This window comes from Salminus brasiliensis, chromosome 21 (genome assembly GCF_030463535.1).
Source record: "Salminus brasiliensis chromosome 21, fSalBra1.hap2, whole genome shotgun sequence".
NCBI classification, from domain to species: domain Eukaryota; kingdom Metazoa; phylum Chordata; class Actinopteri; order Characiformes; family Bryconidae; genus Salminus; species Salminus brasiliensis.
The window spans coordinates 6,769,064-6,782,829 of NC_132898.1; the positions used below are offsets into that span (position 1 = coordinate 6,769,064).

General features: G+C 42.8%; 1 protein-coding gene across 3 annotated transcripts in view; it reads left to right on the forward strand.

Annotated features, from left to right (window-relative positions):
• The first annotated feature begins 465 nt into the window (after window positions 1-465).
• Window positions 466-13,766, forward strand: part of LOC140543120 (E3 ubiquitin-protein ligase TRIM62) — a 44,536-nt gene continuing 31,235 nt past the window's right edge. For 2 of the 3 annotated variants that reach the window (XM_072666144.1, XM_072666146.1), the window contains exons 1-2: window positions 466-589; window positions 1,399-2,025. In XM_072666144.1, the coding sequence (XP_072522245.1) occupies window positions 1,612-2,025 (414 nt within the window). In that variant the 5' untranslated portion in view covers window positions 466-589; window positions 1,399-1,611. The remainder of the gene's footprint in view (window positions 590-1,398; window positions 2,026-13,766) is intronic. The other variant, XM_072666145.1, reaches the window with a different exon arrangement.

The following is a 13,766-nucleotide window of genomic DNA, read 5'->3' on the forward strand; positions in this document are numbered from 1 at the left end:
GTTTCCAGCTATAATTTCGGTGAAAGTGAAAGTGAAGATGATAAATCCATAAATCCTTGGGTAATTACAAAAACCAGACCTCCTATGAATGTCCTAGGTGGAGTATTACACGCATCACCTTCACTCAGGCTATCCACGAAATCACTGACTGTGACTTTTCATTTTAGGTGGACTGTGGAAAAGGACTGTGCGTGTGGGAACATACCATTAGCGCAGCAGAGGGGAGTCCGTCCGCGCTGCTTGGCGGTTGGTGATAAACCTAGTGACCTAGTGAAAGGGGAAGGACGAGTTTGTTACTTATGTAGTTGACTATTATTGTTTTTTCGATAAGGACAAATAAACATAACGTGGCAATAATGTACCGCTTGCATTTGCCTCGTCGGACGCCCTCCGGGGTGAGTTGGTTTGCGCCGTTGCTGCGCTCTGCTCCTCCCTGGACACCGTTGCGATCAGTTGGGGATTTGAGGAACGGCGAGAGCGGAGAGCCCTTCGCACGGCGGGCTGACAGGCTGAAGTTATCAGTGTGAAATTATTATACACCACCCTGACATGTGAATGCGCGGACGGGAGCCTTTCCGAGCTGTTTAGGGTAAGCGAGCCGGCCGTTAATGTTATAGCCAGCTAATGTTTCGGCAGCGCGGTGGCGGTGGGTAGCTATTATGTAGATAGATATGTCTCGCGCAGCTAGCCGTGTTTACACATTAGCTAGCGACTCAACTAGCAGCCCAGCTAGCTAATTAGTCAGCTAGCGAGATTTGAAGGACAGCTAGGACATTAACGAGGGTTGAAGGGGAAAAGAAAGCCTTCCAGAAGCGTGTTTTAGCTGCTAGCTAACTTCTCTGTAGTTAACCGGAGTCGTCAACGACCTGCAGCGGCTATAAGGAGGAGGGTAAGGCGCAGCTGCGTCTGCGGGCTGGCTGGCGGGCTGGCAGGCAGGACTCGTAGCTAACGCTGGCTGTGTAACGCTAGCTAACTGATGACTGTCACTTAAACTCTTGAGCTGTTTTCTATCCTAATTGAAAAGTCTCTGTTTAATCAGCTAGATGTATTTTGCCACTCGACGCCAGAGGACGGCGACAGCCCTTGCTGGGTCACTTTGGAGTGAGCTGGCCATCCTTTACGCCTCCCTACAGCTGGCGTTTTCCTCGTCAGGAAAAATGAAAGTAACAGTCATGGTTAGGCTTCACCGATCTGCCCAATACTCCCACGCACTGGTTCCACCTTTCTCTTTTACCTGTGTCCGTCTGTAGCAAGTCAGTTGGAGGGAATGCTCGGATGTGTGGAAGTGTTTAGATGATGTTAGCTAGCTAGGTGTTGCTTCTTCAAGTTGAATGTCTGTCTGGAGAGCTACACCACAACCTTTCACTTCCTTCACTGTCTGCCTTTTTCTGTTCTTAGCAGGTCTACCAAAGCATCAGGAGGCACGGACAATCACCGCAACAGAAGGAGCCAGGCTGAGACTCAGGTCGAAGAAGACAGAAGCAGCACGAACATTGTTCAGTCCAGCTGTTTCTCTGACTCTGATATTTAGTAGAGCATTTCCACACACAGCTAGCCCAGCGCTGCCGTCTTTCAGTTCTCTGAATACTGAATGCACTGGCCCCTCCGTACATGCAAATGGCTTGTTGTCTGAAGGACGAGCTCCTGTGTTCGATTTGCCTGAGCATTTACCAAGACCCGGTCAGTTTCGGTTGCGAGCACTACTTCTGCCGAAAGTGCATCACAGAGCACTGGAACAGGCAAGAGCACCACGGCACGCGGGACTGTCCCGAGTGCAGGAGGACCTTCGCGGACCCGCTTCTCTCGCCAAGCCTCAAGCTCTCCAACATCGTAGAGAGGTACTCGGCATTCCCGCTGGATGCCATCCTCAACGCCCAGAGGAGCTCCTACCCGTGCAAGGACCACGAGAAGGTCAAGCTCTTCTGCCTCAGTGACAAAAGCCTGGTTTGCTTCTTCTGCGATGAGCCTGCCTTACACGAGCAACACCAGGTTACAACCATCGACGAAGCCTATGAGGAAATACAGGTCAGTTTCCCTCCCCCACACATAAATATTACTGCGAAAAGCGATAGCAGTGTGAGCACAAGATGGATAGATACATCATTAGGCAGGCCTGTTCAGTGGTAATGGAAGGACTATGGAGTCACTAAGACCTCCTTATAATAGAATCAGCTTGCTCCCAGAGTCAAAATTGAGCCCTGTAACGCACAATGATCAGCAATCGAGGGTTGCAAGGTTACTGGAGAGGGAGTAACTGAAAATTCAGCACCCTCACCATCAGTATTCAGTGTCCGTGGTGCAGCAGAGGTGAAGTGTTGATTTGCTTCTGCCTAAGGTTAGAAAATTCAGTAAGCCTTATGTTTTTCCTACTCCGTGAGACTATAGAAAAGAGTGTTGCTAGGTTGGGTGTAGCGTGGAGTGTGCTGTAGAATTTAATATTTTTTATTTAGGCAAATCTGTGATGTAGTTGCCTCTAAATGTTTGTTGTGTTGTGATTAAATTGGCTTCTTTTTTTATTTTGCTCCAGCTGCAGCAGTAGCATGGCCCTTCCCTATACCATCAGTGTGGGTGGAAAAAGGCCACCAACTCTATTATAGTTACTGACCACAGAGAATTGTTGAGCTTTCATAGCATGCTCAGTGGGCAGTGCTGTAGGAACAGCTTTCTTGATTTAAAAAAAGAAATAAATAAATTAAAAAGGCACTTTGGCAACAGAGGAAACATTAATGTGTTAAAGCAACAGTATGTAGAACTTCTACCTTAAAATTAGCTTCACAATCATTGATCTGTACAAAATAGATTCTATTATTTTCATATCAGGCAATGTAACCTGAGTCATGTTTGTGCAATATTGTGTTATGTTCCTGTGACAGTCCATTACTCCAACTCCACCTGTATGGAAGCCTGTGAGCAAAAAATACCAATATTGCATATTGCTTCTTTAAATTAAATTAAATTAAATTAAAGTAAACACAGAACATGCTTGGGAATATGCAGAAATGTGGGTCTGAAGAGAATGTGTATTTATGTATTGATGTAATAAACAACACCAGGGGTGCCCAAACTTTTGCATCAGATGGTATGTCATCACCTTGAGACGTTGACGTGTGGTTTTGTTGGTTTGTCAGACCAGTCTGACCTAATAATGAAGCGGGGCTACTGACAATCATTTTATAGGAGAAAGCTGTTATGACTCTGTATAGATTAATAACATCAGAAAAGTTGCAAAACAGCTGGCTTGGAATTCTACGTTTGTTAATGTTCTTTTTCATGGTGTGCTGCACTGCTTCAAAAAATACAAAACCACTAAAGCAGGTCTGCTCTTTAAGCAGAACCTTTTTTTCTGAACTGTTTGCTTTCACTTTGGTTGTTCAAGCTTGAAGTGAAGTCTGATAAGAAACCTCAGACACTGACATTTTGTATGTTTTGACCTTCTTGTAAGGTTTTGGCCTTCTGACTGCAGTTTCTGTTGTTCGAGAAAATGAACCCCTTGGAAAAAAAGGAATGAGGCTTCTCCGAACCACTGTTTCCAGCCCATGAAGCATATGCCCCAGGCACTTTGACTCATATTTCTAATATGCATAGGCAGGGTTTAGAATTTTTAGGCTGATCATCTCCACAGTTTTATTGCACTGCCAACAAATGATGAAACCTCCTTTACAGTATATGAAATGCATAGATCACTACAGCAGTGACGAATGTAACCTAATTGTGTGTAATTCATGTTCTGCATATTCTCATTGCAAAATGGAAAATGTAGGCCTCGGATGTTTAATGAAGAAAGTCACTGACTTTGTTGAAACTGGTTATGATGGAAAGGCGTCTTCTAATGAGGCAGTGAGCGAGATTGGAGTGGCACCACATCAGATTAAATCATTGTGACCTAATTTGAAGCATGAGCAAGTTGTGCTAGTAGACAGTAGCGGTGAATATTGAGAAAAGATTGGGGAGGTTCTGGTACACAAACAGGACTGCGCAAGCAAACTGCTTCAGAAGCTGTAGGAGGTGAGCTGACTGATATTCACAAATTTCAGGGAGTTTAAAGAAGCACTGTTATTCGAATAGAGTACGTAGTGCAGAGTGGAGAAAGGCGTTTCTTATTCCTCACAGCTCTTGACTTCATTGCTACCCCAGTAGCAGCTGGCAGTGTTATCAGGGATGCTATTGCTTTTGCTGTTGAAGTGTGTAACCACTGGAAAGACCAATTAATTCTGTGGTTCTTATATTCCATCTAACATATACTGAAAACTCTGAGATGACTGTGCAACTGCTTTTAAAGGTGCCATAGAATGAAGAGCTGGACTTACCTTGGCACAGTTGAATAATGTGTTTGGTACATAGAAGTGTCAAACTCAGGGCTACAGGCACAGCACTATCAAATTCTTTGTTTTGTCTTTGTTTTAATGCTACTTACACTCCCATAATTAACATGCCCTAGTTCAAGATGGCGGTGCAGCAAATCCATCGATGGACACGCAAATCACATCTCTGCTACTTTCATATGTGATCTTGGATCAGATGCATATCCAAGTCCTGACCTTGTACACATTCAGATCACGACCAAAATTCATGTCCTCCATATGCCCCCGCCACACTTCAGCGTTCTTTTCACTGCATTAATGAACAGCTGAGCGCTGTTAGAATCAGATAATCTTTGCAGCAGCTGCTACATGGACTGATTCTTAAATGGCTCCCTAGTCCCTATATAGTGCACTAGATAAGTCGTGAAATTGAAGGCTTTATGATGCACATGGTTCTTTTGGTGGCGTTTCTTGATTTGGAATTGCATCTGCAGGTCATTTCACAGCAGGTTGATTTACGCTGAAGACAGTAACCAATTACTTCCCCACAAATGTGAACCTTTAAGTTAGAGTGATCAGATTTGAGCAAAAAGTTGGAATTTAGGGATGAGGCTTATAACATGAATATAGCTAAAAGAACCCCCTTAACTGCTCCTTTTGAAAATATGAAATTTTCATGTTGAATAATCTGATAAAATGGTCGAAAACTTTCATTTCTTGTCTTGGAGACTGAGATTTTGTACCAAAAGCAGTGTTTGTGTAGTAAAAAAAAAAAGTAATCTAATCCAAATTGTAAATGGGATTACTTATTACTTCCTGGAACATGTAATCTCACTCTTCATTAATTCTAAGTTACTTTACTAAACCCATACAGATCTGTACCAATTTCAGAGTGTGAGGGGGGAAAGAACAGCTGCCTCAATTGTAATGCTTACGTGGCTGTTCCCAAATGAAAATCCAATCAGGTCTGCTTAGGTGAGATTGGAGCTCAGCACAGGGATTTTTAGCCATGAGTTTCATATTAGCATGATTAGATGCTTCAGCAGATTGCTTGCAGAATTTGCGGTTCTCATGCCGCGCTGGTCACATCCACAGTCAAAGTTGCGTAGTCAGCTGTCATAGTTACCACACACACTCACAAATTACTTGCAGGGACAGGCATGGAGTACGTATGGAAGGAGTTTGGGTTTTAAATGCGCTTAAATAGAATTTTCTTCTCTTATGCGAGTGCCACAGAATGCACTTGAGTATTTCTAGTTGTTGGTTGATGTATAAATAGTAAACATTTGACTTTGCTTGGGGTGAAAACACATAGATGCTATTTTAGAAGCCTAGTTACCACCCTGTTGTTTTGCCTCAAAATGAAACATGCTTTTTCTGGGTCCTCTTTGTGGTGTGTAGTTAGCTACTGTGGTTAGCTCTAGTTTGGTTGTCACTTGAGGTACTGTTTGTTTTTGAGGGAGTGGACAAGGCAGAAGAGCCGGTCAGCTAGGGATTTAGCCTAGCACAGAAACCCACACGCTCCGAGAATTTGAAGTTACCCTGCCACAGACACAGGCACAGGAAAGACCACCAGCCATGAGACCTGATCGGCATAGCAGCCCGTTTCCTGATAATGTTTCCAGAGTACTTCTGTGATCTGCTGCTCTCAAGTGTCAACAACACCATATTCTCCCGAAGTGGAGAATAGATGTACGTTTTGAGGGCGGGACTAAGTCAAGATTGATTGATAAAACAGTTCTGGGGTTTTGGAATTGCCCTGTTTTACAGCCCTGCTTTAGTTACACCAGAATTTCTTTTCAGTTAAGACACAGCAGTGTTTGAGGTATATATGTCAGTTCCATGTAACTCTTGTTAATTATACTTTGTTCCTCACATCCCCCAACACTACAGATAAGCAATGACATTAGTAAAATTGAGTTGTTGAGTTGAGTTGTTTTCCTCTTGAGTGTGTACAAATGTGAATCCCGAAGGCAAGCCTGTCCTTTAATCTCTCATTAGCATATTCCAGTGCCCAGTTTTGACACCAAACAGCAATAGGCCTCGCCTAGCTCGCAAGACAGAAGCGTGAAATATGTCTGAACGCATGTAACCTTGGTGAAGAATTAATTGGAGCAACATGCCACAGTTGTCAGATAATTTGCAGCAGTTTCTTTGGAGACACTCTCCGAGGGGAGATTTATGGAGCACTTGTTTCCTTTTCCTCGGCTTTTGAGACGCTCAAGCCAGGGGACTGGGCTCTCTTACAGCACTTCGGAGGCCTCAAAGGTAGGCACTGAGGGCCTTAATCAGAAACAAACATTCCCCGCGAGGAACCAGGCACACGCTAATGCCAAGTGTGTACTTTAAACCACAAAGAGCAAATTGCCAGGGAATTCCTGAACAGCTCTTGGCTGCTAATGAGACTGTTTATCTTTGGCAAAGGCCCTCCTGCCAAACAGGATGTGCTGAAGTCTGAACGCAGTAAGTTTTGAATGTCGTTTTGTAAAGATATGACACGTTTTCAGTCGGTGTATGTATCTTATGCAAAGCATATTGGCACATTGGCCTTTGCTGTAGAGTGCTGTGCTGCTTTTTGCCCACTTCGATGAACAGTGTCTTAACTTGCATCACTTTTCCCTTTGAGATGTTTTGCATTTTTGAAGGTTTTTATGTGTGACTCAGTTGTTGAATAATTGAAAGCATGGGTCTCCATTTTCCTTCCCAGCTTTAATTTACACAAAATGACATGCTGTTCTCTTGGTAGTACATTTGTGAGTGCATAAATGATGATTAGCACTGGGGCATAGCTAATGCTTGTTCTTCAGTAATTCAAACACTCAGGCTATTGCTGACCTTAACTGATTTTGCTTTAAATGTGACTTCCCGTAGTTTTCAGCTTCAGAATGTTGGCCTACAGTATTACAGTGGTGTTCTGTGCTGTTTTTAATCTGATTTGCAATACAGAGACGGACTTGGGTGCATGTAAAACATGTTGAGGGGGTTTGTTAAACTTTTCGTGTAATTAGAGTCAAAAGGTGGCTCACACGGTACAGTCCCTGTGCATTTAATGGTTGTCTTAAGTATGGGACACCAGTAATATGTTAGTGTGGTAAGCCTGTAGTGTTGTATAATCATACAGAACTGTCACAGTGAGCCTGTTTACACCTGGCATTAAAGTGCATTTGGTGCTTGCATCACATTCGGATTTCACATGAAAACCAGGTGTGAAGACCCCCAAGAAGCATTGTGATCGGATTGCAATCGGATGCTCTCCCTCGCTGTGTATGTGTGCTTGTGCTTGTCCTATATGCTGGTAGATGATGACAGAACTTGCAGAGTTTGTTTCTTTGCAGTTCAAATAGTCAGTCGCATTTCTGATGGTGCCGCTGCAAGAACACAAGAACTATCTGTTGTTCCACAGTGATGTTGAACCACCACCGTCCCTCTAAACTGTTCACAGTCTCTCAGAGCAGGATTTTGATGATACAGGACGTAAAACAGAAATGATGTAGTTGGTGTGCTTTTTATGCAGGAAAGTAGAATCATATCTCATCTGGGCACGCTAAGACAATGGTTTGTGTTCTTATTTTCTGTGTTTATTAAGTTATTTTGGCCACAGGCAGAACCCTGAGGCTGCAGTCTGTGACTATGACCGTACTGGATGTGATTTGTCCTGATGATTGGATCTGTGCCAGAGAACTCGAAGCACTTTTTCTTAGTCCACTCATTCCGTTGCTGAGGCTTTATTGCCTTCAATACTTTAATGAACACTGGCTGAATGGTTGCTAGTCGTGTCAGGGATTTGCCTTTAGGCAGGAATGTTCTTTAGGCCACCAGGCGCATCTGTTGAGACGATCTGAATGAGCTGCAGTTCATTTCTCAGTTCAATTAAAGACACTTTTCTCAGTTCCAGGGTAACCTACATGCATTTTGCTCACTGTAAAGAGGCACACTCTGTACCGTTTTAGGTTTCGGCAGGTGTCAAGGCTCATTCAAGGCTTCTTGTCAGATGTGGACTCCCTGGGGAAGGCTGTGTGTAGTCTTAGCTAGACACCAAGGACAGGGAGAGAATCTAGATCACCCACATGCTGCCTCCCCAAGAAATAAATCAGCAAGTCTTTGCTGATGGATATCTGTCAGGCCTGTTTCTGTTGGTTTGTCTGTGTCTATAATGGCTGTTTTATACCAGATATCAGGCGCTTCACTTTCAGGAGGTTATTGAGAAACCAGAGGAAGGATCTTGGCGGCAAAATGGGCTGTCAGGAAGAGAACTAAAAAGACTGGGAGACTGTTCTGTCATGTCCTCGATCCCTGCCAGATGGAGAGCCCTGATTTAAGTGGAAAGACAGCTTAGGGTGACTGCTTCCATTACACAGACCCTAGGTTTTTTAGCTTACTTCTTAATTCATGTTTACAAGAAAGCTGTTGTTTCTTTGTTTGTAGCGCTGTGACTGTAACCATATTCAGACAGGACAGAGTTTATGTGGCATCCTGGTAGGTCTCATGGTAATCGTTATCGACTTATCGTACAATATAGGGACATGACCTTGATCATTTTTACTGACCTTGATATTGTCTGTAGTGTTTACTTTTGCTGATTTTATCCAATCACACTGCACTGTTCTCTCTGTGTCTGTGAGCAGACAGCGACATCTATCATGTAGGAAAGGAGTACATGCAGTGACGCATTCCACAGCTTCTGCGTGGGAACATTTGGCTTTAAGCCGAATGAGTGAAAAGAGCCCATCAGTGGAAAGGAGCCGGTGTGTCGACTTTGTTTAAGAACACTGATTTCATTTTCTTCATGTAGGACATTTAATTCCAATGTCTACATTCTTGGCTTATTTATTTATTTATGTTAAAACTCCTAAATTGGTGCCGGCCATGTCATGAAGCCAGCATTTTGAACCGTCACCAATGAGGCACTGCCGTAAGCCATTGGGTGTCCAGCTCCGCCACATCGCTTGTGCCGGCCAACATCGCTTTAAGAGTGATAAGAGGAGACCTCACAGCCAATTGTGCTCTCTCTGACTAGCCGCTGATGGCAAAGCAGCATTGTTCGGGATTTGAACCCCAGACCATAGCTGTAGTGCCCTAGACCGCCAAGCCGCTTGGAACCTCTGTCTGATTATTCTGATAAAAACTTCACTGCTCCTTAAAAGGCTGTAATTGCAATATTATGCTTTTATATAATCCTTATCATAAAATGGACTTAAAATGACAGTATAATTTATTGCAATTATTTCTGGGACACTATGTATTCCAAAAAACACAGTGATCATGAGGCCCTGCAGTAATTCTCACTTTCGCTGAGGCTCCTCTGTGATTTTATGTCTTTCCGGATTTCTCATGTCTGTTTTTTTTTTTCCCTCCTCTAACTACTGTTTTTCACTGAACTCAGTAGGTGGTCATATCATTTCAGTCCAGTCAGGATACACCCGATCTTCCAGGCAGATGTTGCCTTGCATTGGGGAAATAGGTTTTTGAACACTGCAATGTGCTGTATTTCATCTCCAAGCGTGTCCAAGGCCCTCTTCACACCTGACATTTGTGATCCAATCACAAATGATTGCCAAAACGCATAACTATGCACACCTGGCATTGTAAATGCATCTCCTGTGACTGTTTGGATTTCTCACATCATTCCTGCTGGAAGTGGAGCATGGCACACATTAATAACTAACTAATGAATTAATCAGGATGAGGCACCTCGTTACGCTTGCTCACCAATCACAAGTATCGCCTTTATCCATTAGTTAGTTTGTTATTGTAGCATGATCAGTTAACAGTGCAGACGCTGGACAGTGTGGGTTTGCAATTATTACATATTGTCACATATGTAACACACATTACATATAATATCCCCCTCTACATATTAAAAAAACATTTTTGGAATTGCAAAACAAAAATTATAATTGGAACTTAACAGAAAATAATAAGACCCAGTTTCTTCAATAGTTTGGACGCAACTGTTGTGATTGTGACTACATTGCTGCAAACGTTCTGGTCCTGAGCTCACTCGTCCTGGTTTGTGTGAGTTGTATCACTGAGGAGACGTGTAAAGCATTTGTTCCAGGCGTCCTCCTGATAAACTCATCCTATCCGAACAGGACTAATGACTTTCGAGTATGTTAATGGTGCAGCTGACTCAAAATTTTTAATGGTGTTTCTATACCCAGGTGAGTTTTTCCACAGGGTTGCTAACACAGCAGAACTCCATCCCAGTCTAATTTGAGTTTGTTTCAGCACACCCCTCCCACCCCCCACCCCACCCCCCCTTTTAGTGCACAGCATGCACTTGCGACTGATAAGTATGCGTTGGCACCTACTCTGCTTGGCCACACAACACTGAGATCCGGATTTTGCTTGTCACAGTACATGCTCTCAGTGCTCTGCTTGTGTAATCTCCTTAACTTTGCATGTCACTTGTTTGACCTCTCAGACTCTGGATGTTGTAACTGCTGTTTCAGGTTCTTTTTGGCTCTCTCTGTCTCTCTCCCCATCCTTCCCTCAGGTGCCTTGGCTGGTTCTATAATGCACTTGAACATGTATCCGTCCACTGACTTTTGCTAACCCTTTTCTGCTCGTTGTTTAGCTCGGTCTTGCTCTCTCTTTCTTTCTCTCGCTCGCTGTTTTGATATAAGCACTAAAGAGATGGAAGAGGATGGGAAAGGATTTCTGTAGTGCTCTGCTGTTTGCTTCAGGGAAGAGTGGGATTGTAGCGCAAACTAATGCACTTTGATTCCTAGGGGAGTCAGGCTTTTCTTAATGTCCCTGATGTGGACTGGAGGCAATCGTGAAGCACTTGCACTCTTGAGTTTGTACTTTCTGGAAAGCCTAGTTGTGTCAGCCATGGGCAGTAGAATAATTATGTTTGTTGTTTTTTATATTAATTTAGTATCACATGAACATGTGTGTTATTTATTTATTTATTTATTTATTTATTTTATTATTTATTTTATTATTTAGTTAGTTAGGGTTTTTGTAATGGCCATGTTTTTCAGATGGATGTAATTCATCCAGCATTGCCTCTTCCACATCCGTAAATGTGGCAGTAATTCAAAAATTCAAACTCTCTACAAGTCCTATTTCTCCAAATTTGGCACAATTGTAGAACTTATAGCGTAGTATAGGCTTAGGAGTGCCTTTTGATCCAACGATTCCAACTTGCAGTTTTTGTAAAATGATCATACACACCCCCCCAATAGGAATGAATGGCAGAATGTCCAAAAAGGATGTCTCAATGGTCAGCTCTCTCACACAGCAGCTGAGAGCTCTCATGCTCTCCAGTTCTGCCTGTGCATTGAGGATCTTTTGGACCAAGCACCTTTTGAGTAAATGTTTTGGCACCCCACGTTGTAGCCAAAGGTTTCTAGACACCGTATTGGATGAGCTATTTGACTGACAGCATACCATAGGAACACCTTAACAACCAACACATATCGCAGCAACACTGCTGAGCTGCGGTCACGCTAAGTTACTCTAGAAACTGCACTTAAATGCAATTAAGTTAAGCTTAAGATGGCCATAATAGGTATAGTATAATAATATTTTAAAATATAATAATAAGTGTTTGGCCTGTTAAGATTGATGGTGCAATTATTAGCTTTAAAGAAAGAGGCACTGAATTAAAGAACGAAATTGATTATTTTCAGGTATTTGGAATCCAAACTAGATACTGGAATGTAATGGCAGAATTGTACGGGAAGCAATGCATCAAACTGATAATCATGTTTGATGATCAGCAGATTTCATGGCTGGAAGTGAATCCATTTCTGAGCCACAAGCCTGTCTGTCTTTTCTGCACAATGACACAACTGCAGTGTCCTGTTTTTAAGCAAGAGCCAGTTATAGGTGTTTCCCATACTTTGAAGGAATTGGAACACACACAGCATTGCAGTTAAGTTTTCCTGTGCCAGTGAGGTCATATCCCTAAACCACTCTTTAATTACAGTCTCCCATGACATGGGAGCACTGAACGTCAAAAAGAGCCTCTGTATGCTTTTGTGACGCCTGAGGGAGCGTTTTCTGCTCCATTTGTCATTAGATAGTGCTTAAAAAGAAGACTCAGAAAGAGAAGCACCAAAGAAGTCAAGAGTTTTCTACCAACATTGTATTTCTTTTCATGTGAAGACTAAGTGAACCCAAGAGATTCTTTTGGGGGACATTTGGGGAGGTAATTGCTGGGTATCTGTTTGCGCTTTGTCTCAGAAAGCCCTGTGGCTAGTTTTGCTCCTGAGTAGGGAAGTCATCTTTGTAGTTAAGTAAAAACTCCTCTCCAGTTCTGTCTAAAAGAACCAGTTTTAACCAGTGAAACAGTATTATAAGTCTTTCACTTGGTCTTGCCATTTAGTTAAACTGTCATGTTCTCGTTTCGTAGTCTTTTTTTGAAGTTTCTAAGGCCTTTTTTCAAGGCTTGAGATGTGTTGAGCCTTTAATGAGAAAATGTGGAATTGTATGCTTCTCGCCTTTGGGTGGCTAGGGGACTTGGTGTGCAGATGTTTCTCTGCTTAATGACATAAATCTTGCTTTTAATGATGACAGATCCCAGAATTTCCGAGAATATGGGCTAATGCTCGCTGTGGCCTGCAATTTAGGTTCAATACCAATCTTGATATTTCTGATCTCTGTAGTATTTTCTCAGCTACATATGAAAATGAAATGGCATGGATAGTATATTCGTCACTCTAGGTGCATTCCAGTCATCCTGGCAGTTTCCTGCAAAGTACAGTCCACAGGATATTGAGGCATTTAAGGGCGGTTCCAAACCACAGGGAGTGAAAACATTAAACATTTAGTTGGAAAGGAACTTCAGCCTGTGCAGGAACCAGTGAACAACGGTTAATCGCTTCACTGGAAGTTGCAGGAAAATTTACACAGTCATTGCATGTCTACTGAAAAGCGCTTGTTGCTCCCTGTTTGATGGTGCCGTTGTGTGACATTATTAAACCAACGGCAATTCCCTTAACCCACAGCCTGTGCTATGTGTGAAGGAAACATCAGGGTACTGCTGAGGGACTCTGTGGAATGCAGAAGACACCTGTTCATCCAGCATTGCTTTTGGAATCAGTAGAATTATTAGGGAGTTTATCTTGCTAGAGAAACAACCTCTTCGCTTCTGAGAGAACTTTTACATTGTGTTTTCAAACATTGCTGTGAGAATTTGGTTGCATTCAGCCATAGGAGCATCAAGTACCGTGTTGGGGGATTAATTCTGGATCCTAAACGACACTCCGAAGTCATCTCAGAGATTTTGGATGGAACTTCATCATTCCAAAAAATGCAGTTCCACTGCTCCACAGCTCAATGCTTGGTGGGTTTATGCCCCTTTAGCCAGTGCTTGGCATCGGCATGGTGATCTTAGGATTTTAGGAGTGGGAGCAGCTGAGTGTCTCCATTATTTCTCCATTATTTCTCTACTACAGTTTCTTTCTTATTCTCTATTTTACAAGCTCTGTATGTGCAATTTGAAAACCTGTGTCA